The 26,539-nt window shown below is 40.0% G+C and overlaps 1 protein-coding gene across 3 annotated transcripts in view; it reads left to right on the forward strand.

Annotated features, from left to right (window-relative positions):
* Positions 1–26,539, forward strand: part of LOC115807800 (mediator of RNA polymerase II transcription subunit 13-like) — a 69,923-nt gene that overhangs the window by 36,451 nt on the left and 6,933 nt on the right. The window contains exons 3-22 of one of the 3 annotated variants that reach the window (XM_030768958.1): positions 483–567; positions 899–982; positions 10,084–10,229; positions 10,862–11,056; positions 12,399–12,563; positions 13,434–13,581; positions 14,076–14,177; positions 14,612–15,274; positions 15,413–15,626; positions 18,836–18,911; positions 19,794–19,912; positions 20,102–20,201; positions 20,590–20,810; positions 21,089–21,294; positions 21,604–22,502; positions 22,841–23,020; positions 23,253–23,476; positions 23,774–23,972; positions 25,656–25,974; positions 26,241–26,472. In XM_030768958.1, the coding sequence (XP_030624818.1) occupies positions 483–567; positions 899–982; positions 10,084–10,229; positions 10,862–11,056; positions 12,399–12,563; positions 13,434–13,581; positions 14,076–14,177; positions 14,612–15,274; positions 15,413–15,626; positions 18,836–18,911; positions 19,794–19,912; positions 20,102–20,201; positions 20,590–20,810; positions 21,089–21,294; positions 21,604–22,502; positions 22,841–23,020; positions 23,253–23,476; positions 23,774–23,972; positions 25,656–25,974; positions 26,241–26,472 (4,577 nt within the window). The remainder of the gene's footprint in view (positions 1–482; positions 568–898; positions 983–10,083; positions 10,230–10,861; positions 11,057–12,398; positions 12,564–13,433; positions 13,582–14,075; positions 14,178–14,611; positions 15,275–15,412; positions 15,627–18,835; positions 18,912–19,793; positions 19,913–20,101; positions 20,202–20,589; positions 20,811–21,088; positions 21,295–21,603; positions 22,503–22,840; positions 23,021–23,252; positions 23,477–23,773; positions 23,973–25,655; positions 25,975–26,240; positions 26,473–26,539) is intronic. The other 2 variants (XM_030768960.1, XM_030768959.1) reach the window with 2 other exon arrangements.

Here is a 26,539-nt window from a genome sequence, read left to right on the forward strand (position 1 = left end):
TTTTGTACTTGAGGGACTTGATCATTCTGAATTGAATTTTAATTTAAGAATAAAGTGTATGTTCATGTGCAGATCCGACAAAGACTTCCAGCAGTGCTTTACTACTTACCATGTGAAATGGTTTTCCATTGTGTATTTTTTTTTTTTTTGGCATTGAGTGCTAATTTAAGGATGCTTTTTTTTTTTCTTTCTTTTTTTTTTTTTGCGAAGATGCGTTTTGCCGGGATGGCGTACATGAAGAGCAATGATTATAGCCAATTCTTCCAAGTTACTTCCTTGAAGTTTCTGTCGTTTACGTGTGTCTCATTTCTGTATATGCGTCACTGTCCTTATTACACCTCAATATAGTTCCAAGTATGTCAGTTGTCTCACAGTATATTTCCAAGTATGTGAGTTGTCTCAATGCTGAAAAGTAATGAAACACGCTTTCCGTCCTATTTCATACTTTAAGTGATTTTATTTCTTCTGATTGTGTTTTACAGTGGTGGAGGAGGGCCTATGGGAATGTGGGCTTTCTTACGAGTGCAGGATACTCCTCTTCAAAGCCATTCACAACCTGCTGGAAAGGTATGCAAAAGAACTATTCTTCTTATGAACTTCATGTGACATTGATCTGCCTGTTCCTTGTTCTCTTGTGATGTGCAGCCAACAGTATTTACCAACGACTGTGCAATAACTTGAACCATATTACTTTATATCAAAACACAAAAAGTGAAGGAGAAAGAAAAGATAAAAAGTCTTCAGTGGCCTTTATAGTGTGAGTCATTTCTCAACTCTCAATAGATCAACAAGAAAGTGAGCCATGTACGTCTTGATGTTGAGATACCTATGTCATTGGCTGTCCTGTCATTATGAAAGTTTACCATTTCATGGAACTTATTTTTCTTTTTGTTGACAGATGTCTGATGGATAAGGATTTTGTGCGCATTGGGAAGTGGTTTATCAAGCCATACGAACTGGAGGAGAAGCACCTTGGCACCAGGTGATTACAAAATGACCTGGTTTATTCAGATCTTCCCTAGATGTTTCTTTCATTGCCCCTCTCATGGTAAAATGCTGTGAGAGTGTTAGCTCATTCTTATTTCAGCTGTGGGTAGCTAAATTCACTTCATGTTCACACAATCAGCTGCAGTGTTCTGGTGTCTTCTACAGACTTTCTCACGGTGTTACGGCAGGGTTGTTGGAACATTAAAGAAATGTTTAGGAATTCATTGGCAGTTGGTGGCACTTGTGAGAAGGATGCTGGAATTTTTGTCTTTAGGTGATGAATTTGCAAGTAGTAGCAAAATTTGCTGTCAAATGTGTGACTAGGGTGACAGCATTTCGAGGGAGATGGCACTAGACAGAAAAATGTGAGAGATTATTGCCGTGTTCTGGAAAATCCAAAGCGATAGGCAGGTGAGTGTTTACATTGATATTTGCAGAGCATTGCAGTAAGACAGTTTGCTAGTTTTGTGTGTGTGTGTGTACTTGTGCACATACTTGTGTTTGTACTCTCAGTGAGTTCTATGTTATTTGTCTTGTTCTTATATGACCACTTGTCCATAGACTTTGCATGCATACAGTATCTGCTGGATGTATTGAAAATAGTGAAAACAAAAAACATCTAGACAGTGACAGTCTTGTGACTTAAAACAGCTGGCTGATGAGAGAGGTGAGAGTAGTGACAACAGCTGGACCCCTAAACAGCTCCACAACAGTGTAGCACCAGGGAGTCATACAGAACAAAGCCTCAGAGTGCACAGCACACTGGCCCTCATCATACATGCTGTACTGCAGCAAAGACCACTCTCAAGTCCACTCCTGACAGATAAAAATAAGATGAAGCTGCTTTAGTGAGTCTGCAGTCACTGGCATAACTGAAAAAATCAGATTAAACACATTTCCTTGTCTGACAAAGTTCCCGTTCCCATCGTATGTGTGCATCCCTTCCTGGCTACAGTTTTCTGTCGTCTCACTGATACTTCTAGCAGAATAATGTGCCATGTCACAAAGCGCATTTTAAAGCACATTAAAACATTTTAGAAAAGTTCTCGGGTAGACAAGAACAAATTCATGGTACTGTATGTGAGAGGCCTGCACATTCTTCGGCCCTCGGCCCAATGGAGCATCTCTGGGAAGAGATGGAACTGGCTGAATATACACCCTCCCCAACCCCCCACTGTATATACAGCAACTGTGTGATGCAGTCAAATCAGCATGGATTCAAATTGCTGTGAACCCCTTTGGATATCTCGTAAAATCGATGCCCCGAAGGATCCTGGCTTTTCTGGAAGCAAAGGGATGTCCGACCTGGCACCAGATGAGTGTGACTAATAATCTGGTTACTGAATGTAGATAAAGGGGAGAGAGATGGAGAGAGAGGAGGGAGGAGAGAGAGAGTGACAGAGAGAATGAGTTTAATTTTAAAAGTAAAAGGTATTTGAAGCAATCGACAAAATTAATATGAGGTAAGGAGAATGATAAGAAAATAATAAGACAATGGTAGAGCACTAAGATTCAAGAGTCTTCATTTGGCCTCATTAAGACAAAAAAAAAAAAAATTACAATGCGCCATTTCAGAAAGAAGAGTCAACTATGCCACTTTAGAGCTGACCCTCTCAGACTCCATGAAACAGTAAGGAGCTCTCCTCACCCTCAAGTGGGTGCGTAAGGGTTGTCTATGAGTGTGTGATGAAAAAAGAGAGAAAAAGAGGATGGGAGAGAGATGAAAGACCTACTATTAGGGGTTGTGATACATGTGTTCATACCTAACTGCTCAGTACAGGACTTCTGGTTTGGTAAACATCGTGAACGGAAAAATTGTTCACTGGGCATGGATTAACGCAATGTACAAAACTACTCACCGGTCGTGATAAATTATCCACATGAATAACTTCGTGATTGTCTTATTATTCCAACCTTTAGTGCCTTAAAGTATGTACATGCTCTTGTTTGTTTAACAAGGTATAGGAAAACTTGTAAAACATTATTTTGAAATTGTTTTCCTGGAAGATAATTTCATTTTGGTAATTTTTTTTTTTTATATATACTTTTTTGTATTGTTGCACCCCAGGTTGTTACACATATGTATGCATGAGTATACATGTATATGTGCCTGAATTCACAGAATACTTCTATGTGCCTCTTTTTGTGTGTATTGTGTGTGTGTGTGTGTGTGTGTGTGTTCTGTGTGTTCATGCATAAGTGTGTTTGTGTGCCCATCACAGACAACGGAGACCGGAGGTTTGGAAAGCCCCCCTCCTGGGCTCTTAGACAGGAGAGAAATGTCTGTCATTGGGATTACTTCTGTGCCCTTATGTGTATGAGAGAGAGAGGGAGAGAATGTGTGTGTGTGTGTGTGTGTGAGGGAGAGAGATGAGTGGGGGGGGCAGGAGGGTGGAGATGAGGGAGGGCCCTGTTAAGGAGGGTCGCCTTATTCTTCTCTAGTTTGTAGTTTGACAGCTTTGTCTGTGCCACACTGTCAGCTGCTGCACCTCCTGCAGAGTCCACTGAGCCATCCGCCAGTGAATTATTGAACAGCATGTTCTAGCGAGAGAGAGAGAGAGAGAGAGAGAGAGAGAGAGAGAGAGGGGCAAAGGGAGAGGGAGAGAGGGAGAGACAGAGAGAGAGAGAAAGAGAGAGAGGGAGAGACAGAGAGAGAGAGAGAGGCAAAGGGAGAGAGAGAGAGGGAGAGAGAGAGAGAGGGGGGGAGAGAGAGAGAGAGAGAGAGAGAAAGAATATCCGAATGTGTGTCGACTCTCATTCACTTTTTCTTTTTTTTGTTTTTTGCAAACACCCACCCACCCAGGTCTGTGCACATACCTTTGCACAGACACAGACAAACAGTAATACATACGTGCAATGTTATTTAACTGAATAGGACACATTTTTGTAATTGATAAAATTAAAAAAAAAAAAAAAAAGATTCTACAAATCTGCCGGAACAGGAACTGGCATGCACAAAAATGTACACGCATGCTGAAAACAGCTAAAATTATGAAGGCTTACACATGTTTTCCCCGTTTTGTACCGTATCAAAGATTCTAAGCCTTAAGACAGAGGCTTTAATATCCCATCGGGGCCCTGCTGCTGCCTATCATTCACCTATGGCCTTTGGGTATTAGGAGCTCTGGCTCATCTCTAAAGAGATACCACCCCCTTCAGATTTCTTTTCCTTCACTTATCTCATCTCCCGTGCTTCTTTGTGTCTGAGACAGTGTGCACAAAATATTGGTAACGGATTGCATCATACACCCAAAGAGAAACAGAGCAAAAAGGGAAGGAGAATGGGGCTTCATAAATTAACCATGAGTATGACAGTGGAAGGATTAAATTTGGTGTTTCCCCTGCTTTGAATCACAATGCAGAACAAGGTGTATGACCCACGAACACACACACACACACACACACACACTCAATATATGTTTGTGTGTATTCATCTAGATGGCTTCTTTAGCCTGTCTTGGCTAAGGGGGGTTGACAAATGACATTGAGACATTAGCCATCTCCTTGGCAACGGACGCTGGGTGTCAGGCTGCAGCACAAGGTCACGATGCTGCCAGCTCAGGAAAGCCGAAAACGACACAGTCTCCCTCCACTCGCAGGTTCTTAAGCCCTGCAATGACAGACTGTAAATCAGTTTTTCTCTCATTGAATAAGTATAAAATGTTAACAGACTGCTACAGTGCATACCAGGAAAATGCAGGCTGGTTTCAGACTGATCTAAGATCAGGTAAGGGGTGTATCTCCCTGGAGTTCTGTAGTGTATGGGTCACAGACAAGACCTGCTGATTAGGCTTTGAACTTATTAAGCAAAAGATCAGTTTGACTACATTGAAAGTAGTCAAGATTTCTGTTTTTAGACTGATTTGTAGAGGAAGATTTGATGATCAAATACATATACTACACTACACATTATCATCTCTCCTTTCTTCTGCATATTTAAAGTGTCATGTAGGTGTTGTTAATATCATGATGCAGTGGTATACAATAAGTATGTGATATTCTAAATGTTGTTATATATTAATATCTGTAACATCTGCCAGCCACAGCACTTGAACAGTGTCATATTTGATCATACATAAATCTGCCATAATTATAATCATACATAATATACAAAAGATAGAAGCCTAATTATGGCATAACAAGTGTCTTCTATGAATGAATATAAAGCTCTTATATTCATTAATACATCTCTTTTCCCCTATGTATGCTGACAGTGACCTAGTTCATCAAACCTGATCAATAGATTTTATGTATTTCCTTACTCTTAGAGACTGTTGTAAACAGAGAGGAAAAGCAGTCAGAATTCAGTCTCTTTGTCTCTCTCTCTCTCTCTCTCTCTCTCTCTCTCTCTCTCTCTCTCTTTCTCTCTCTCTCCTCTATGTAGAAAATAAGTGCAAAGAAAGACTCATAACGCTTATGACAGATTATAACAGGTCCATACATCATAACAGAAATCAGTGAATCTTGTCAACTCATTTTACAGCCATTCCAGTAAATACCATTGTAGATTGTAGGTTATAAACTTGTGTGTACATTTTTCTCTATAGTTTTGTTATATTTCCTGTTATATTCAACAGTTACATTCCCTGCATGTGGCTGAAAACAGTGCAAACGCTTGAATGGAAGTGTTTTTATGTTGTTCACATTCTGACAGCTACTCTGAATTTTAATATACTGAGCTTGAGTCAAAAACATTTGTAGTAATGTTTATGGATGTGTTTCATACGTGCATCATCTGCTTATTACACCAAAGTCATGTGGAATTTCAGCAAAATTGGTGGCAAAACCTTGCAGTTGAAATACCCTAATATTTGGCTTTTTAATCAACCTTAATCAACCTTGTTGATTAAAATCACTGTTTGTTAGTGACCTGCTACTAGTAATTTCCATCAACCATAGACCCTGTCTCTTGTAGAAATGCCTCTTAAAGAGAAATGAAGTGCTAAAAATAGTCTGGTACTGTTTCACAGATTGTACTCTCATTCATGCATTCTCATGCCTGCTCTCATCTGCCAACGGCATGACATTACCATCAACAAACAAAGACGACATGAAGATGGGTCACACAGAGATTATATAGAGAGAAATCACCTGTGCATAGAAAAACCCAAACCAAGCTGCCACACAGACCACATGCTGTGTGTATTGTGAGTGGATATGAAGTGAGTTTCATAAAGATGCAATTCTATCTGTTTGTACCTTGGGAAGAAAACAGGTCTGTATTGGATTGCCCATGTGAAAAAGGACAATACTGCAGCACAACCTGGTTTTTACTCTGCATGAATACTTATAAATATTATGAAGAATTACCAAAAATTCAAAATATTAAGTACATCTTTTAAGTAAACCTTTACATTATGAATAAATGGTGTGCATTGTGAGGATAGGTAGGGTTAAGATATGAATGAATGCAGAAGATTACTGATTTGCTTGTTTATTCTTCACTCATTTTTAGTTTGATTCAGTGCAATGGTAATTACTCACTTATGTCCACGCAGAAGTGAGTCATTAACCAAGACATTCATAGTACCATCCTGTGCCATGCATAAGGTCAACAGCTCAATTCCACTTAATGTAACACAGTGTCAAGCATTCAAACAGTGCTACTGATCCACATGTACACAAACACACACACACACACACACACACACACACACACACACAGGTACAGTATTCATTGTGTGATTTAGCAGCATTACTTGGAATATCATTGAGCATGGGATGTGAGACTCACACAGACACACATGCACACACATCTCTAAGGATGGTAATTGGAGTGGTCATGAATTAGGTCTCTCTTGCTCTGCAACCTCTGATTGATTTCAGCATAAAAGTATTAATTGCACATGGTACTAACCCATTAAGCCATGCAGTGATACCAGTGTTATTTTTGGAGAGATTGCAGAGTGCAGTGCTGCAATATTCACTCCTCCCTCTCTTTTCCGTTCTATCGTATTCGTGTGGTAAATAAATTCATTAAGTCTCTTCAAGACATACAGATTCAAAATTCTGTTTGTACAAGAAATCATGTTAAGTTTATACAGATGGTCATCAGTAAGATAACTCTTATCCTTCAATTTAATCAGTAACTGTATCTTGTGTTATAGCACTCAGTAGCTTTGCAATGTGTGGCTTTCTCCATATGAAACTTACGGGGATTTGTGAAGCCTGCACTGGCATGAAATAGGTTTTTTTTAAATTAAATTTTTTTTTTTTTACCCATTTGACAGTTGAATTGTGTGCATGTTTGAACATTAAAATGTCATATGTTGATTTTTTTTTCCAGGTGAGTGAGTCACGTTTGTTTGGCTCAGAAGTAATATGTTATGAGTCCAACCTCTATGAGCCATAGTTTTCTCTTCACGCATTTGCCTGTCTAAAAGATTGAAAACAAAAAGATAATTAGGGAGGACAACATGACAGCTAAGAAAATTGATGTGATTTTTCAGATGCCACTCATTTGGACTAACTCAATCTAATTATGTGCAGGTATTCAAGTTCTGGTACTAAAATTAAAACTCTGTGATCAAAGCAGACTCTTCAGACACTGATCTCTGAGCAACAATGTGAAAGTTTTTTGGTGTTTTCTCAGTAGGTCACACTAGTTTTGATTATGTCACTCGTTAAATCTTTGACATTGTAATGAGAACTCTAATTAAGCTGGTCACAGTGTACAGCAAATTTACAAAAGCAGCAACAATTAACTGGAAGCCATTACATAAACAACAATGCCAAAACAGGAACACTGATAAAATTAATTAATTACTTTCAATTATACTTTTTAAGGAATAAGGTACAGTTCTTTCTTATTTAGTTAACGTTACCTTAAGATCTCCTTTTCAAAACAGTGCACTCAAATCTGCTACCATAACCAGGACAACAAATGTGTGTGAACTTTCTGTGTATTTCTGAAGACACCATACACGTATCAGTTGAAAATACTTGTCCAAGTCTCTTGGTTAAAACACCACAGGGAATGGGACGCAGCTTTGTTTTTCCCTTTTGCCATCTGCCTCTTCTGGGTAAAAAAAAAAAAAAAATCCACTATTCTAACAGCAGTCTGTCTTTTAATTCCATATTGTAAGGGCTACTTAGTTGAATGATGGCATAATCTACGCTCAGTGTAGTGATTAGTATCAGTGTTGTGGCTGATTTCTTGTTTGTGATTTTGATGAGATTGTAGATATGAGCTTTGTAGACTCATATCATAAGGGTATATGGAGCTAATTGATGAGCTAAGCTTCTCTTCAACTGTCATCTCTCCACCCACCGTTGGCAGGTTTGACATGGCATGAATAGATTTAATCTTCACTTAATCCACCTTTCAGTGAAAAACCATTGAAGTGATGAAGTCTCAGTGCATTGCTACTGAATTAAGATGCGTTAATTGCATGCTCTCTGCATCAGACAACAATTTGAATTTGGTTAAACAATTATTAACAATTATTTATCCCCTGTGGTTGGAAAATTAGTTTTGTCATGATAATTGTTCTAGTTTTGATTAAACATGAGGCCCAAAACCACGCCTATAAACCCTTGATATTGCAAGAGTGTCCACAATGAGAGTAGACCTCAACAAGCTTCTAAAAAGGTTTCAGGTGTATTTTGAACATTTACGTGTTAGTGCTCTTGTAATTCTATCATACTGTCTTTTTGTAATATTTGTAGAAGGTTTTGCACATAATATTTCCATTAATGGTTTTTTATTATGTAATCATCTGAATTTATGAATCACACTTGTCGAACATATAGTATTTAATAAACCCATTAGTCTTTGAACTAATTATAGGATATTAAACTACAGGAGAAGAGGTACTATTTGGTAAATAAAAGGTCTTTCATAAATGAGAGGTTTATTTTAATGTTATGTAAGTGGTATTGTTTATGACTGAATCACCTGAGATGATTGAGAAAATAAGAAGCAAGAACTTGCTCCAATGTCTGACTGAAGGACAGTCAACACAAACTTGTATGCAAGTTTCTTTTTCTCAAGCAAATCTATGCTCTTTGGGGGACTTTTAAGCCTTTTTTTGATTACCTAGTAATGCAAGAGGGATGTTGCTGTGTCTGCATACACAGTTATTCCTGGTCAGGGCTTGGCTGATTGGGGTTGTTGAAGGCATCGGTGTTCTCTAGGACAGCTATGATAAAATGCTTGAGTGGGCATTTGTGTGATAGCGGTGAGATTTATTTGCTTGTAAGTTTGATGCACATGTAACAGATCTGTCCTGAGCTGGACTCAGAGACCTGCATGGCACGTACTGTCGCCAACATGTTTTTTAAGACTCCGGGAAAGGGATTTACCCGTGGCATTGCCCTTGACTGGCTAACCTCATACACAGTGGGAATCTGAATTATTTAAACACAAAGTGCAATAGAGGCAGGTGAATGCAGTTGTTCCATCTTGTGTGGGCGTGCGTGTGTGTGGGTAATGTGTATGTGCACATGAGTGTGTGTGAGCACAAGCTCTCAAGCAGTGCTGAAACAGGCTCTTCATTTATCTCTGATGCTCTGGTTTTTTGTGAGCTTGAGGAATGTTTTTGTGTCACAAAGATATCTGTCATCAGCTTTGTGTGCAGCCCTTTCTTCAGGTCATGTTAGTGGAAGAATCTTGCATTTTTAATCTTACGATCTTACATTATTTTCCTTACATTATTTCTCAAACCCTGCATTTATAAAACAATGGATTGAATGGATTTCTCCTTTTTCAGTTCAGATTTTTTTTCAGATTTTACAATATTGAGAACAACTGAATCTAAGATAATTTGTAAAAAGCCAAAAACAATTTCTGACAGTCCTTTGTTCCTTGTGGTTATTTCTAAGTTTTTTTTTATTATTATTATCATAGACTAACTGAAAAAGGAATGAAGATTAGAAGATTAATGAATAAAAACTAAGAATAATTCATTGTCAGAGGTTTCCTGGTGAATGCACAATCCCACAATACTACCAAGACACTGCCAACAGATGGTGATTACTATTATGTTTACCAACCATGCACCGCAGACCTTGAGCTTTTTTTTTTTTTGTTGTTGTTGTTGTTTTTGTTTTTTTTAAGCGTAAACTGTAGAGACATGTTTTTTCTTTGTTTTATAGTGAGCACCTCTCCTGTTCCTTCACCTTCTTTCTCCATGGAGAGAGCAGTGTGTGCACCAGCGTGGAGATTGCCCGGCACCAACCAGTCTACCATGTCACTGAGGAGCACATAAGCCTGGCCCAAACCTCCTCTGGCCCCATTCAAGGTGAGAAATCACACAAGGACAGGCCGGCTAGATTAGATTAAATTAAATCCTATTCCTCATTATTGCAGCTAATACCTTTTACTTATTACCTCTGCTGATATACAGCGCTAGTAGATGACAACCCACCAACTTTTTCTTTTTTTTTACTATTAGATTTGCAATATAAGTACTATTTAATAATACATTATTGTGTAATCACCCCTGACCAGGGATTCCATTTTAAATGCTTATGCAGGGCAGGTTTGCTCCAAGCAATTTTAAAGGCACTGAAGCAGTATGTTTGGGCATTCAGAAGATCTCCAAAGGATCTTGTATCAGTTCATTTTTTTTCCTTCAAGATATTAATGGAATAAATTAACTTGATATTTGAATTCTTCTAATGCTGGAAGCCTAATTGATATGAGAAACTTAAGATGGTGAAACACAAGTGCAGCTTAAAGAGTTCCACTTTTTAATTGTTGTTAATTCATCTTTCGCACAACTCTTTGCTTTCGGCATTTTTTGCTGGTTTTTGTCTGCATTACAGCTGTAGCCTTATACTATATTTCTCTCTAGCTGCTGTCATACTCTGTTGCCCATGTATTGTTGAGTCATGATCTTTTTAACTCTTTGTCTTTGTTCATGTTCTTCAGTGGTTCTGAGTCCATATGGCCTCAAGGGGACACTGACAGGGCAAGCTTATAAAATGAGTGACCCAGCAGTGCGTAAGCTAATGGAGGAGTGGAGCTACTTCTACCCCATGGTTCTGCGTCGCCATGAAGGTGAAAAAGAAGATGGAGAACCCACCTATGACTCTCATAGCCATGTCGCTGTAGAAGTTATCGTAGGTATGGAACCTAAACTCATTTGCTGCTTGTTTTCAGAGGTGATGGCAGACTGATTATGACTGGTCATTGTAATAGGCTGAATTGTTTTTCTCTTTGAGATAATACTCAATAAAATTGAATAAAGCTTAATATGTGGTTGAACACATAATCAGGAAATTTTATTGTTTGAAAAGTTTGAATATTTGTTTAGTGCTAAAAATTCCAATATAAAAATCTGCTTCTCAGACACATTTTTAAAAAATGTTTCACTTGGAATATAAAATGAATCACTTGAATTAAGACGTTCCCTATGATACCTGTCAATATTTTAATTCAGTCCTTAGGTATTGTCCTTTACTGCATGTAATACGATTCCCAATAGGCACTTGGACACTGCTGTGCTGCTTTCTGTATGCTTAGAGGCTAAAATAAAAAAGGCATCATACCCAAATACAATATCAATTAATATCTGGTCACATGTGCACTTACATCCAGTCATAGTGGCTGTAGTTTGGGACTTAGTCCCATGAATTGACATGAATGCATGAAAGAAGAGTCAGAGTTTCTATCTAATTTATTTATGTTGAAAATGAATATTTAATAAAAACGTGGAAATCTGAACAAGATTCATATTTTATACTATATCTAATAATTAATTTAAACTATAATTCATAATACTCTGGTCGATACAGGATCAAAGCTTGTAGTACTCTTTTTCCCCAACAAAATGTGTTTTTTTTGGCCTGTGACTTCACTAAAATGTTTCGAAATGGCCACATGTGAATGAGTTTGAAATCCCTGCTCTATGAGAGCGCTGTTTGCTTTCTTCAGCTGAGGAGGGAGATAAAATCCACTTCAGTCATCTCAGACTCGATTAGGGCTTTATTGGCTGTAGGAGGCAGGTAGGGTTGGTGCCATATAGGGAGATGAAGTGGTGCCCAGGGAGAGGTGATAGCAGAGACATAACTGGTTTCAGGAGGAGGGCCTAGTAAACCTCTGAGCAAATCATAATCACAGTATTGTCTTTCTGATCTCCTCTCATTGATCAAACCCCCTGGTGTAAACCCTCTCCATCATCATGGAGAGAGTGAAAACAAATGTGAACTAATCTGGTCTCCCAGCTGGCTGACAGAATAACGTACTGTACAAATACTTTAAGACAGGTCCTCCTGTTTTTGTGGCTAATTGTTGACATAAAAAATAATAATTCTTTTTGTCGTCTGTCTTTTTTGGAGGGTTATGGTTTGGAGGGATATTTAGGTTATGGTGAAGAAGCACAGGGAAACACATATCTTTGGATATATATGTATATTTTTAAGTTATTTAAAGTGTTTCAAAATGTGTTTCACTCACTCCTCTGTAGCCGGTGTGAGGATGATCTATCCAGCAGCCTTTGTGCTCATTGCTCAGGCCGACCTGCCTGTGGAACAACCACCATCTGTTGCTGGAGTTCAGGGTGGGGGCAGAGATGCCGCCAACTGTGGGATCCCTCTCACTCCACCCACCTCACCACAGCAACCGTGCTCAGGTAATCCTGCACTCATCAGCCAGCCTAGGAAACACTGCTAGATTTTCTGCACCTGCACAAAACACTTTTATATCCACTGAAACTGCTTGAATTTGTCCTAAAGAAACTACAATGGGAAAAATAACTATTTGTGTGATGGTGGAGGAGAGGGCCAATATAGATAAATTCTCCCGTAAGCCTAATCTTAATAACCAATATGATTCAAATATTTATGGCCCTGTAGTCAGCTTGTAAGCAAATAGTGAATATTAAGATATTGGCAAAAATATTGAGTATGAAGATATTATGACCATGCAAATATTATCTGAGAATTGTGAAGTGTGATGTGAAGTGGTGTAGACCTTGCTGTGCGTAGATGAACTAAATTATGTCAGAATATTTGGCAAAAGAGCTTAAAAAAGAAAAATGCCAAGAATGACTTTGTTCCCTTATGTAATTATTCCCAACCACCACCAAATGACTTGGAATTTTTTTTTTCCCTCATCGGCTTATTCTCTTTTTCTTTTTTTTCTTTTCTATTCTTTCTTTCTTTCTTTCTTTCTTTCTTTCTTTCTTTTCTGCTTGATTTGCTTTGATCACCATTTTGTAACTTTATCTTTCTTTTTCTTTTGATTACTTGCATTACTTTTTTATATCTTTCTTTTTTCCCATTCTGATCCCTTTTCTGTTTTAAGGAAACACTGTGTAAACATGTAAAAATGCTTATAATCACATCACAATATGCACAGCAGATACCAAGCAAAGAAAAAAGGGAAAAAATAGAGAAAAATAAAATGATTGGCCTGCTGAAGAAAAAAAAAAAACCCAATTTGTAACAGAAAAGTGACAACGGTACAGAGATTTCTCATACATTGTGGTCTATGTCTTTAGATGACACCAGTTTTCAGGCACCTGTCAACAGTGTCTCTGGCCAGGACGGTGGCTTAACTGTAAGCCCAAAACACTCTGGTAGGAAGATGACCAGTGAGATGGTTCATCAGGCATGGAAGGAGTGTTACCTGAACCAACTGCAGCGCAAGTAAGTGACAGCAAATGAGGAATTTTGCCATTAGTTTTCCCTCAGAGGAATAAATCAAGTGTTCATATGAGATGTTGTCCTCAAAGTATAACCCTGTATTTAGTCATTTTAATGGCATATATTTTGGGAAACAGACATTTATCCACATGGAACTGTACAGAATGACACTGTGTAATATTGGCATGCACTGTTGTAAAATACAGTAATGCTCTGTAAATAGATCAGGAAGACAATGCAAACCATGTACACTAATGCTTACGGTGACTTACTGCTAATGTATTTTATAGCTATTTACTGTAAAATTACAGTACACCATTACTAACTCTGATGCAAGTACATCACTGTGGAATGTACAAAAAAAAATGGTTTGTATGTGTATGATGACAAGAATGATATCTGATTAGGGCAAGCAATAACAAACCAGAAGATGTAGTAGTTGTTGAGCTGGCAGGTGATAGATTATTACATACTGACTTTCCCACTTCTGCACTTAGATGCAATCTGACAAATGGTAATGAAATGAAGGAAGTTTCACATGAGACGTCTCCATGGGACTTCACCAACACGGGGGAGAGGGCACAGTGCAACTGCTCCAGGTCAGCGCTCAAAGAAACCTTTAGGGCCCCGTTTACACACATCACTTATACATCAACATTTTTTACCTATGCTAAAACAGTAGTAAGGGCAATGAATGGAGTACGACAAACACCTTGACTAGTTTTTGACAACATACAAGTGTCTCTAAATGAAAGTTGAAAGTATTCTGAAAAAAGAACCCCACAGACTTCACTCTAACATCCTCTGAATTGTCAGTAGGGTGACCGTTGCTTGGTTTACCATAACTTTTTTGAGAAGTATGGAACTATCAATCTTCATGTGTGCTTAGTTTGCATAAGTCCACTTTTGTTTTAAACTGTTTGTTGCTCTCCGATACCACAGTAATGTAACATGCCTTCTATTACTATGAGTTATTTTTGGCACTTTTGTGTGATGGATATCTGGATCCTACTCCTGTTATTTGTCCTTGAAGGTTGAAGCAGCAAAAACAGCAGCAACAGCAGCAAGCCAACACTTCCACTGCCAGCTCACAACCTATTGCCAACTCTGTGCCCTCCTCCTGCTCCAACCCCAACTTACACCCACCTTCTTCTACACTCAAGCACAAAACTGCTGACAAGCCTGACAAGTCAGACAAAGGGCCCAAGCGGTCCACAGTCACTCCCTTCCATCACCGCCTGTCAGTTGGCCAAGAAGCCTGTCCAGAGCATGACTCTTCTGCTGGCCCTCAGCTTGGTTTGGTGGCCCTGGAGACCCCTCTGGACCCTCTTCCCAGCTGCAAGTATTCAAAGCCACTGTCAGCCATCAGAAAAGGCCCAGAGTCTCTCCTTCACTCCCCAATGTCACCACTTCCCCCTACCCTAAGTCCACATCCACGGGTGCAGGACCAGGAGGTGCTGGAGACCCAGGTCAGCTTGCCCAGCTGTACTGAGGGACCTTTGTGCCCAGGACCCATGGAACTGAGTGAAACAGCATTGTACACGTCCCCACTTAGCCACAGAGAACCTGGAGGTGACTGGTGGAAGAGTTATAAGATCCCGAGTGTGGAGAGGGTGGAGTATAAACCTCCTGAGTTGCCCTGCGATGTACTGGAGAACAAGCCAGAGAGTGTAAATGACGGGACTGCACTAAAGAGGTACACCCACACACCCACCCGACACACACACACACACACAGACACACACAAACACACACACACACACACACACACACACACACACACACACACACACACAGATCTCACAGCCTATAATAAGTTCTCTCTTCCTTGCAGACTTTTCACGCAGACTCAGAAAAATTTCAAAATTTCTGAAGAGCAGATAAGGGAACACATTAGCAACCTGGGACTCCTGCAACAGCCTGGTGTGGAGGAGATGTGTGACCCTGGAGATGATCCCTATGACTTCAAGGAGGGGGACATAGAGTATAGCTTTCCCACCACCAAGAGACTGAAGGGCCAGTCAAGAGAAAAGACTAACAAGTCAAAGGTAAGTTTGCAAAGCAAATGCGGGTTTGTAGATCAGCACTGCGGAAAACGATGATTTTAAATTAAAAATAATAACTCTAATGATCATACTGTCATACATAATGTCATTAAGCCTGATTAATGATTCCTGTGATGCAGGTCATTGTCATGTAGTGCCGTTTCTAATTGGAAAAAGGATTTAAGCAACACTGACAGTCACATGCGCAGGAACAGATTTTTGCTTAGGAGTGCTGCACAGTATAAATGCGTGCATGACTATGTATGTGCACATGCTTACACACTTTCCTTTAACACTCATTACAAGTTACTTTCACTTCCTGTCGACAACCTAACTGTCATAATCAAATGAAATATGAAGTATTTCAAAATGAAGCAAATGATGTAAGACGCTAAGTAACCAGGAACACACTTTAATATTAAATATCAAAAGGAGATCAACATTCCCCTATTTACCAGCATAGGGACAAACACTGTGCATACATCCCGTTATGTTTACCTCCATGTCAGTTTTCACGAACACTGTACATACATTCCCTTATGTTTACCTCCACGTCAGTTTTCACAAACACTGTACCTACATCCCGTTATGTTTAGCTCCATGTCAGATTTGTTCCTCAATCAAGTTGAGTTTAATTTTCATATTTTCTTATACAAAAAATATATGTACATGTTTTTGTTTTGTTTTTTTACACATTTTTATACCTTTTACATTTTTTAACAATACAACAACAATAACTATACATCAGTGACAACAATACCAGTTAATAAAGTTCAGTTCAAGGGAAAAACTGATCTTTCCTTCAACGTGGTAGAAACCCTTCTCTCTTGCCTTGCAGCAAACAAAGCAAAAAAAAAAAGTTTTTTATCTGACACAGTGCAGTCACTGCCACTTGAACTGCTCTAGCAGCGAAAGAGCTTGGTATAGTGGAGGAAGATTGAGCAGGTGTAGCAGAGACACTCGTACAGCAACTGGACACTGCGTCCTCTTGTTCTGTTTCTACTTGCTTTTGGGCTTTTAGAAGTAAACAATCAATATTCTTTTCTGCGCCATCGATTAGCTCCTGCTACCAAGCAGGTCTAACTGCAGTACTACATGACACGCCTACTACACGACATGCCAACTATGGTTATGGTTAGGGCTGTGGTTAGGCTTAGCATTAGGGGTCTGTGACGTCGCATACTAATCCTGGAAGTTATTTCAGAGGTGTGCCATGCACTAAAGTGGGTGTGTCATGTACTGAAGTGGGTGTGTCGTGTAGTAAAGTGGGCGTGTCGTGTTGTCTGCCTTGACTGCAGATAGACTCTTCTCCCTGCTACCAGTAAATCTCTCCCCAAGTTTAGCTGATGGCGACCCTTACACTTTGACCTGATGTGAATTAATTAAACTCACAATATTTTAAACATCCATATATTTTCTGACAGGCTCCTAATCATGTGCTGTTCAAGATTTAAAACAAATGTTCAGATAGCCCATTAGTTTTGGTAAAATAGCCAACTATTTACACACTGTGTGTTCCACCCCTTGTCAAAAGGTGGTGCTGCAGCACCCTTACCACTCCCCTTCCCACGCCCAAGCTGACAGTGACAAATCAGCTTACATATTGAATACTGATTAAGGCCTCTGAGATGCGTAACCAGTTAGTAAGTTTGGAGAGCTAAATATAAGGCTATATTAAAACACAGCAAACTACCAAATCTCATTGAATTAGTGCCATTCACCCTAATTCAAGTCTAGATTTTGGAAGTCAGTTAGAATTTTCATTAATTTAATTAATCAATTGCTTTTTTCGCATGTTTATTCTGAAGTTTTAAGATTAAGATCTTAAGCACATCTCTACTTATCTTTTTCTATAAACAAGCATGTTTACATATCTACTCATATACATATACATAATAAATACAATTCAAATCTAATAAAGAAATGTAATCAAGTGGAACCTTTAACTAAGATTTCACAGCACGGCAAGCATTAATAGGGAGTCTGTTGGTATCTGTATTTTTGGTTTTAATATTCATGGAAAAATTATTCTAAACACATATTTTCTAGTTTAAATGCTATGGGTTTTTTTCTGTGCGACAAGTGTTCTACTTGAAGACTTAACTCGCAATGAAATTGCTCTCCATTTCTTAGAAGACTCTAGATGAAACTGTCAGGACTACATATTTATGTATGTATCTGGTGCACATTTAATTCTGCACAATTCCCCATCATTCTGATATCACTTTGCAGCTTTTTGACTCATAAAAAGTGACATATATTTTAATCAATCAATATCTCAGCCAAGATGCTTTCATCGTGATGCACACTGGAAGCAATAAATATCTGTACACATTAACATAATGTTGTAATGCTTCGAACTTGCAAAGAAACAAAAATTTATTTGTTGGAATGCTTCCACTTTTTTTTTTTTTTTGTAGTGCTTTAGTTTGACCACGCTATTATTATCAATCAACTATTCAAAAATAAAGTAAAAATTACTTGATAAAAAATATCATTTTTGATGGTAGAATGACATTTTCCACTCCCTTTTCTTTGTGGGCATTGCCACTTTAATGTATCATGCTCAGCAGATTTCATGCAATTAGGGGTTGATTTACACAAGTATTTTATATTTTTCATCTGCTGGTGCTCTAATTAAATCAGACCCATAGTTTTAAACAGTCAGCATCTGCAAGATCCTTTCATGTAACTGGCAGCATGTTTTCATGGTAATTGCATAGTACAACCACTCACATGCTATTTATAACATATACATAAATAGCATATATATATATATACACACACATTTACTGTCAGCTTAAAACACGTACCTTGAAACTGCACTCACAGAACACTTTATGAGGGATACTGACCTTAAAGCTACACTAAATGTACAGACTTTGGCCCATGTCACCATGCCACTGTTGACTGGATATTATTTGGGTGACAGACCATTGTCCGTGCAGCAGTGACACTGACATGATAGTGACCGATACACTGAATGGTACACTGCCTGATACGCTGATACTATACAGTCTATTTTTACTGTGGTTTTCAGTTTGGGTGACTGGCCCTCAGTTTGGGTGACTGGCAAAATGTGAGCTGGTTTTACACAGACATTAATCTTTACTAGATAGTACCCTCCTGACAACGAGCAAGTACATCAAGCATACAGCTAACAGTCTGGTCTTCTTAATGTTTTTTTTTTTTTTGTATGTTTGTCTTTCTAGGGAGAGGAGATAAGTGGCAATAGTGCTGTTGAAGGGAAGGATGCAATGTCCATTTTTAGCACAGCTCCAAAATCAGGTAAGCAGACTTTTTCATGAAGTACCTTTTAAAGTGGGTCAAGCACAGGCATAGATTATGTGGTGGATATAATGGATGTGAGGGATGTCTCCTGTTGTATCAAGGGACCAGTGAATTATCCCCATCAACAATTTTCATCTGCAGCGTTTTTACCTTTTTAGGTAAAAGTCTTTTTGTCTGTTGGAACAGGGATCATTTTAGCTAACTGTCCTGGGATCCCCTCATTCTTCCTCCCAGCATTTCGTGTACTCTGCTAATTTGATTGGTTTACATAGGGCACATACTGCTTAGTCATTCAAAACAGCAGCGAACTGTTTTGTCAAAATACAGCATACTCCGATGAGATAGTACATTTCATTTTATGCTCCACAAGACAGATACTTCTAATGAGAATGTCAAACAATCACAGCCATCCAACAAGACCATTGTGTGCAAGAACAAAAATTAGTCACATTGAGATGGTGTTTTTTATACTATTGGATAATAGTTTTGAATAATATTTAAGATATTAGGTTATTATGATTTCAAGATGTTACCTATAAAATCTGTAATCTTTGTTACCAGACATAGCTATTTAAAATAAAACTAAAATGAAAAACAGAAGTTAGTTTGAAGTAAGACATAGTGAGCAAATAAATGTAACTGTTAGATACCTTTAAACTATTTGAATTCTTAGGTTCTATCAAAATAGTTACCTGCTGGTTTAGCTGTATTAAGTTAGACTCTCAGTCGCTAATGATAGCAATAGCTAGTATGTAGCCCCAGGCCTAGAAGCTAATCCCCATTTAGGTAGCTATTAAATAATGCAAGCTTTTAAAGATCAGACAAGCTATCTACACAAATGCTCTTGTCACAATATTAAGTCCCTTTTCTTTCTTTTAGAATTACCTCAAGATGATGCAGCAACTAAAGGCAATGCTCCACTGACCAGAGAAAGAGATTTAGTAGTCCTCATCTCTGATTTGGAGAACATCTTTGATGAGGATGAGGATGAACTTGGGGTAAGTGATTGTTATTTGACAACCAAGACTGTGCTACACTTACGAAATCATTTGTCAAAAGTCCTTGCACTGCATTTTTACAAATTATGTTTCAAAAGCAAACACCATTTTGAAAACACCTGGAATAATTCCGTTTACATATTCTAAATGAGTAAGGTGTAACCTTGTTTTATGTTGATTCTTCCTCAGACAACATTTCCCAACCAGCAATCAGCCAAGACTGCACTTCCTGGTGCAGAGGAGCGCCCTCTGTCAATTGAGGGAAGAGTTGCAGTGCCATATCCCTCAAGTAAGGACACTTGAGTCATATTTAAGAAACAAATATTAAGTTATGTTTTATCTGTCATCTCCTTTTTGCTATGAACATTTAGCTCATTGGATAATGATATCGACAGATAGTGTGCAGAAAACAGTGGTCTGAGCTATGGATTTGAGACATTATCAGCAGGAGTTGTTGTGATGTTAACACGATAACACCCTTCCTCCACTTACAGCAGGCAAAATGCAACACTGATTGGTTCAACAGTGACTGTTAAAAGTTAACAGAAATTGTGAAAGTGTGAATAAAGGCCTTAATCTCTGTGTTGTGAAGATCTTGAGAGCTGTAAGAAAAGTGAACTACCTCTTTTTTCTTTCTTTTTTCTGTCCTTCTCCCTACACCTTCCTATGTCTCTCAGCAGTAGCAGAGCTTCAGCGTATGTTCCCAACACCCCCCTCTTTGGAGCAGCATCCTGCTTTCTCGCCCATTATGACCTATAGAGATACGCCCTGTCAGGAGCCACCCACCTCTTCAGCAGTGCTCGACCACCCCCCCGGCCCCATCACTAACACTCAGCTGGCTGAGTTCAAGATGGAAGTGGAGGAGTGCATGGCTAGCCCCAAAGCTGAGGACATACGGGTGAGCAGTAGTCCCAGTGACGGAGAATTAGTTGTAAATGATTACTGTTAATATTCCAAAAGGTGGTAATGCAATGTTTGCATCATACTTTCAACAACTTATGTTTATCAATGGTTTTTCCTGAGATACTTTAATCTAAAACTGATGCTTTTGTACTTTTGAGACTTGACACAAAACACTTGTAGTTGTCTTTGGCTAAGTGACCCTGACTTTTTGCCTGAGCATAAGGGTAGGGATAAGTTAGCACTGAGGTCTCTCCCCCAATTCCTCCTCTGCAGGACTTCTCATTTGTGTATCGTGTCCCCTCAATCCAGCCACAGATGGGCTGCTCCATGTTCGCCCCACTACGGACCCTACCCAGCCAGTGCTTGCCACCACTCAAGATCCCTGAACACTGCTATTACAGGCCTTCCTGGGCACTCCTGCCTAAGATGGATCATTTCAGCCTGCCCTCTCAGGGGCCCTTTATTCGTGAGGGATACATGTAAGTAACACTGATGCACATGTTTTAACTGAGGGATAAAGTACTCTCGGCCATGTTGCATACAGAAAGACTGACATTTGTGGATTGCTTGACATGAGCATTGTAATAGTTGGATAGCCTTGGACATGCTCTTGTGCCAACTGTAAGAATCAAATTTGATTGCAGTTAATAGACTCTGGTGTACTTGGTGAGTTCTATTGACAGTGTTAAGTTATACAGATATCCTGTTCATAAAGATGTGCTTTATCAGAAGGCTTTAGGAGGCTGAGAGACCTTTTGAATTTATCTATCAATCTTCTCCTTTCTCAGTAATGCTCCCAGTGGCTCTACCCTGCTGGACCAGGACTATGGCCAGATGAACTCCAGTGCCATCTCTATCGGTACCACCAGCGGTGTCCTTCCTTCACCAGCTACACCTCGCTTCTCCGTGCCCACCCCTCGTACTCCGCGCACCCCCCGAGGCATAGGTGCCGCCAGTGGACAAGGCTCAGTCAAACAAGATGGCACAGAGCTGAGCTCACCAGCCTCCACACCGTCAGCCAGCCTGCCCTTGAGCTCAGTAGAACCAGCGGCTACGGGTCCTGCGTTGCCAGAGGCCCACAGCCTCTATGCTGTCCTGCTGCTCTCGGACTCAGTGTTGGACATCTTCAAGGACTGCAATTTCGACAGCTGCTGCATCTGTGCATGCAACATGAATGTGAAGGGTGCAGATGTAGGCATCTACATTCCAGATTCCACGCGTGAGGATCAGTACCGCTGCATGTGTGGCTTCAGTGCAATCATGAACCGGAGGCTGGCCCATGACGCAGGCCTCTTTCTAGAGGACGAACTGGATATCTTTGGTCATGGCTCAGAGACGGGGAGGGCAGCAGAGCGCAGGTTGGCACTTTGTCGGCGCGATGCTGGTATGTGGTCCCAGGAACCCCCATCCGCAGTTTTAGAGCTGTTGCAGGAACAGTGTGCGCAGCCTATCCCCTCGTTGGCCTCGCTGAGCCTGCCAGTCACCCGTTCTACACGCCATGGCAGACAGGGGGCACTGTTGCAGAGCTGGGCAGCAGACAAACTGTGGGCAAGCAGTAGCGATGCCTGTGTGGAGTGCTACAATGCTTTGGTGCAGGGCCAGCAATATGTGGACAACCCGGCGGGTGGGAAAGTAGACCAGGCCACCGTCAGGAGCAGTGCCTTGCACTCCTGGCCTCATACTAACGGTACAGTTTACTATGATGTCACAAAGCATTGGAGAGCAAGACCAGGAGTTATTCAGTTTAATGTTTCAGTCTTGTCCTGGTTAAGAGTTTTTTTTCGCACACAGCAGCAGTATCAGTTGTAATAGCAGTGGTATAAATCAAAGTGCAAAACAATGTAATTGTAATTAAAACGATTAAAGGTACCTTAATCACCACAAAGCTACTACGCCCAACTGATTATTAAAGGACTAACACATTCTTTAGCTGTTGCGTAGATGAGTGGTCATAACTTATTATTGTATTTATTGTGTGTGTGTGTGTGTTTCTGTGTGTATATGTGTGTGTGTGTGTGTCTGCAGTGCTGGACATCAGCATGTTGTCCTCCCAGGATGTGGTGCGGATGCTGCTTTCCTTACAGCCCTTCCTGCAGGATGCCATTCAGAAGAAGAGGACAGGCAGAACCTGGGAGAACATCCAACATGTACAGGGCCCCCTCACATGGCAACAGTTCCACAAGATGGCTGGTCGAGGTTCTTACGGTGAGCAAACAGGAGCACTGTGTCACACTTTTTTGCAGCACTTTTTGTTGTTCCATTACTAGAAGATTTCAGTTGAAAATGATGAAATTGTGAAATGATTTCCTCATTCAGTTCCTATTTCTCAGTTTTGACAGTCACCATTCAAGTACCTCTAATTCAGTGTGTGTCACTGAATATAAAATGTTACCTTTTAATTTTTTAAAAATCTGTGTCAATTCAATTCCCTCAACAGGTTCAGAGGAATCGCCAGAACCGCTCCCTATTCCTACATTATTACTAGGTTATGACCGGGACTTCCTGGCAATGTCGCCGCTTGCACTTCCCTTTTGGGAGAAATTGCTGTTGGAGCCATACGGGGGCCAGAGAGATATAGCTTTTCTGGTGCTCTGTCCAAGTAGTGACACCCTGCTTGCTGGCGCACGCACCTTCTTCCAAGAGCTCAGTGCTGTCTATGAGGTATACTTAAAAAAGCCTCAACATCAGAACAGAAACATGCACTTTTATCACGGTTTTATGATTGTAATTTTTATTTTAAAAGACCTTAGCGGAGGATCATATTTGGACTAGTGAAAGTAGTGACATCATTTGTTATCATTTTAAGCAAATAGTCTAGTGTTTAATGTTCACACGGAAATGACCAACTTTTACACAGGATTCAGTGTTTGTAGTACTGCAGCTTTTCACTGCAGTGTACTCAGACATGCTTAGATGGAGTAAAACACCCTACACGCCTGTTTGTCCACGTTATTTCAGGCATGCCGACTAGGGAAGCACAGGCCCTTGGCTCGGGTCTCCAGAGATGGCCTGGTACACGTGGATTCAGCTGAGCCTGAGGAGCAGGAGGAGGATGTGGTGGTGGACCATTGGCTTACAGGATCCTGGGCTGGGCCACAACAGGAGGACAACCTCAACAAACTGAAACTCTATGCCCATACCTGCAGAAAGAGGCTGGGTAGGTTGAACTAGTTTACAGTCAAGTTGATTAGTTAACAAACGTAACCAGTTTGGAGATGCACCTGACACTCTTGGGGCATAGGTATTGGCATAGTATACATAAGTTGAATCTGGAAATATTTTAATCAGAAATATTTAGTTTCAAATGTTAAGTTTGTGATTAATAAACAGGCCAGAAAGCTATTTAAACATACTTCCAGATGTGGGGTGGGGACTGTTTACTTTCTGGTAATTCAATTTTCATTTCAGAAACAGAAATTTAAAAATGAAAAATGAGTGGTTTTTTGATGTTCATTTCAGAATCCAGAATTCAGTGCACAGTGACAACTTTCAAAAATTCAAACCAAAATAATGGGCAATTTCCTCTTTTCAGTTTCTTGTAATTTAATTGTCTGTTTTACTGAGATGAAAACAAAAAACAAAATCCTTATCTGTTTTGCATCTGCTGTCTCTGATGCCGAAAATAAAAAAATTACCTGTTTTTCAATTTTTCATTATACAGTCTGGAATGAAAATCAGACAGGAAATGGAACCATTTGTTTTTCATTTATAAATTTCTGTTTCTGAAATGAAAACTGAATCATCAGAAGGTACTGTATATGGTCCGTATACTTTTGCGTTCATTCTATATTCTATCTTTGGAAGTGAAATGGAAAACCAAAACATGTGGTATATGACTTTTCAGAATTCTGTAGTCACTAGGTAAATGAAAAGTAGATCCTTGTTTTAAAAATTTAGGGGTTTAAAAATAAATATTTACCCCTTTCTTGTTTCTATTTATCAAATGAATATTGCCTTGGCATAATATAAAAAGCAAAAATGTAATAATGAAAAAAATGTCCTTCCCACGAATTTCCAAGGATGGGCCGCCCGGTTATGCTATTGACTTGGAAGGACTATAACGTGGTGGGTTAATCTTTGGGAATTCTCCGTCAGAATGATTTTAATGACTATCATGTCTTCTCTTGAGGCATACTCTGATATACCGGTAATTAGTTGTACGACAAGGCATGCGACGCGTGCACATATTTCATAGCAGCTTATGGACATTGGCATGGGACAAGGATGCTCTGTGATGAGTGCGCGAAGATTTTGTGATGGTCACAAACTCAAGTGGGGAACATCTGTTGCTCAGCTGGAAATAGATGGGTTAATGAAATAGGCCTGCCATTATTGAAAATGCCGCCTTTTTGCGGTGAATGATATTATGGGGCAGGGCGAAAACACGTTAGACTGTTACTGGGGTGAGATACTCCACTTCACGAAGGGTCTGATTTGTCACATTGCACAGAACAAAAAGAGATGCTTTCGAGTGACGTGAAAAATTAGTCCAATATTCCAGTTTTAAACATTCTATAACTACAATATATTATGAAAGCAAAATAAAGCCATTTCTGTTTTTCTCTTATATTCATATGAATCAGAAAATGAAACTGACACCTTTTCCAGAATTTGATTTCACATCCAAAAATAGAATAATGAATGAACGCAAAAGTACACAGACCGTGTACAGACCTATATAGTCACGTTCATCTTCTACTGCACAGTAGAGTATTTAACAGCATTTCCTCATCTGGCTGTTCAGTTGTCGCTGTTCTTGAGGCCCTGATCACACAACAGCCTTCTATGGTCATTTTGGTCAACCAAACATTTTGACCCTTCTCTTTCTCTCCTCTCCCAGCCCCACAGCTCTCCACTCTTTCACTGGACAGCAGTCTCCTACTGCCTCCCAAGCCCCAGCCTCCTCCAGCTCCTGCTCCCAACAGTACAGCCCAGTCTGCATCTTCCAGTCAGCCTCAATCCTCCAGTCAGCCCTCCTCAGGTCCTGGAACAGAAGGAGAGGCAGTGGCAGCTCCTAGCTCAGGCAACAACCTGACTCCCACAGGTGCCACGACTGGACAGTCAAACACAACTGAATCAGCGCAGGGTGGTGCGTCTGAATCAAAGAGTGGTCTGAATTCCACATCAAACCTGACCCAGCCAACAGAAAACCCAGAAAGGTGAGGGTTTATTTACACAATTAGTCATAATAATATTTACTCTTACACAGAACTATTGGCATTGTCATACACTAGAAAATATTAGGGAATCTGCACAAATGCTCCTTTACTACACCTTGTTACTAGAAGTCTGAAGTCATTGCAAAACAAGTTCTGTCATCTACACAAGTACCCACGCCAGCCTTTCACCAATGAACAATGCCCTGATCATATAACCCATGCACAGAGTCATAACTTCATAGTGATGATAATAGTTCTTTCTTTAGCTCGGCAGAGAGAGAGCGTATTGGCATTCCCACCATGGCTGAGTCAGCAGACAGCCATGCACACCCACCGGCCATCGTGTTGTATGTGGTGGACCCGTTCATGTACAGAGGTGGTGGCGAGGAAGAAGAGGAAGTGGAGTCCGGCAGCGTGTGGCTGCTTGCGCTATTACGCTGCTACACAGACATGTTACATTTGCTGCCAGAGAACCTGCGCCCCGCTGTAGTGCTGCAGGTGAGGACCTGTACTAGCTGTTACGTTTATGGGAACGTACACATGCACTCACGCAGACACCCACAGT

Source organism: Chanos chanos, chromosome 3, assembly GCF_902362185.1.
Source record: "Chanos chanos chromosome 3, fChaCha1.1, whole genome shotgun sequence".
Taxonomy (NCBI): domain Eukaryota; kingdom Metazoa; phylum Chordata; class Actinopteri; order Gonorynchiformes; family Chanidae; genus Chanos; species Chanos chanos.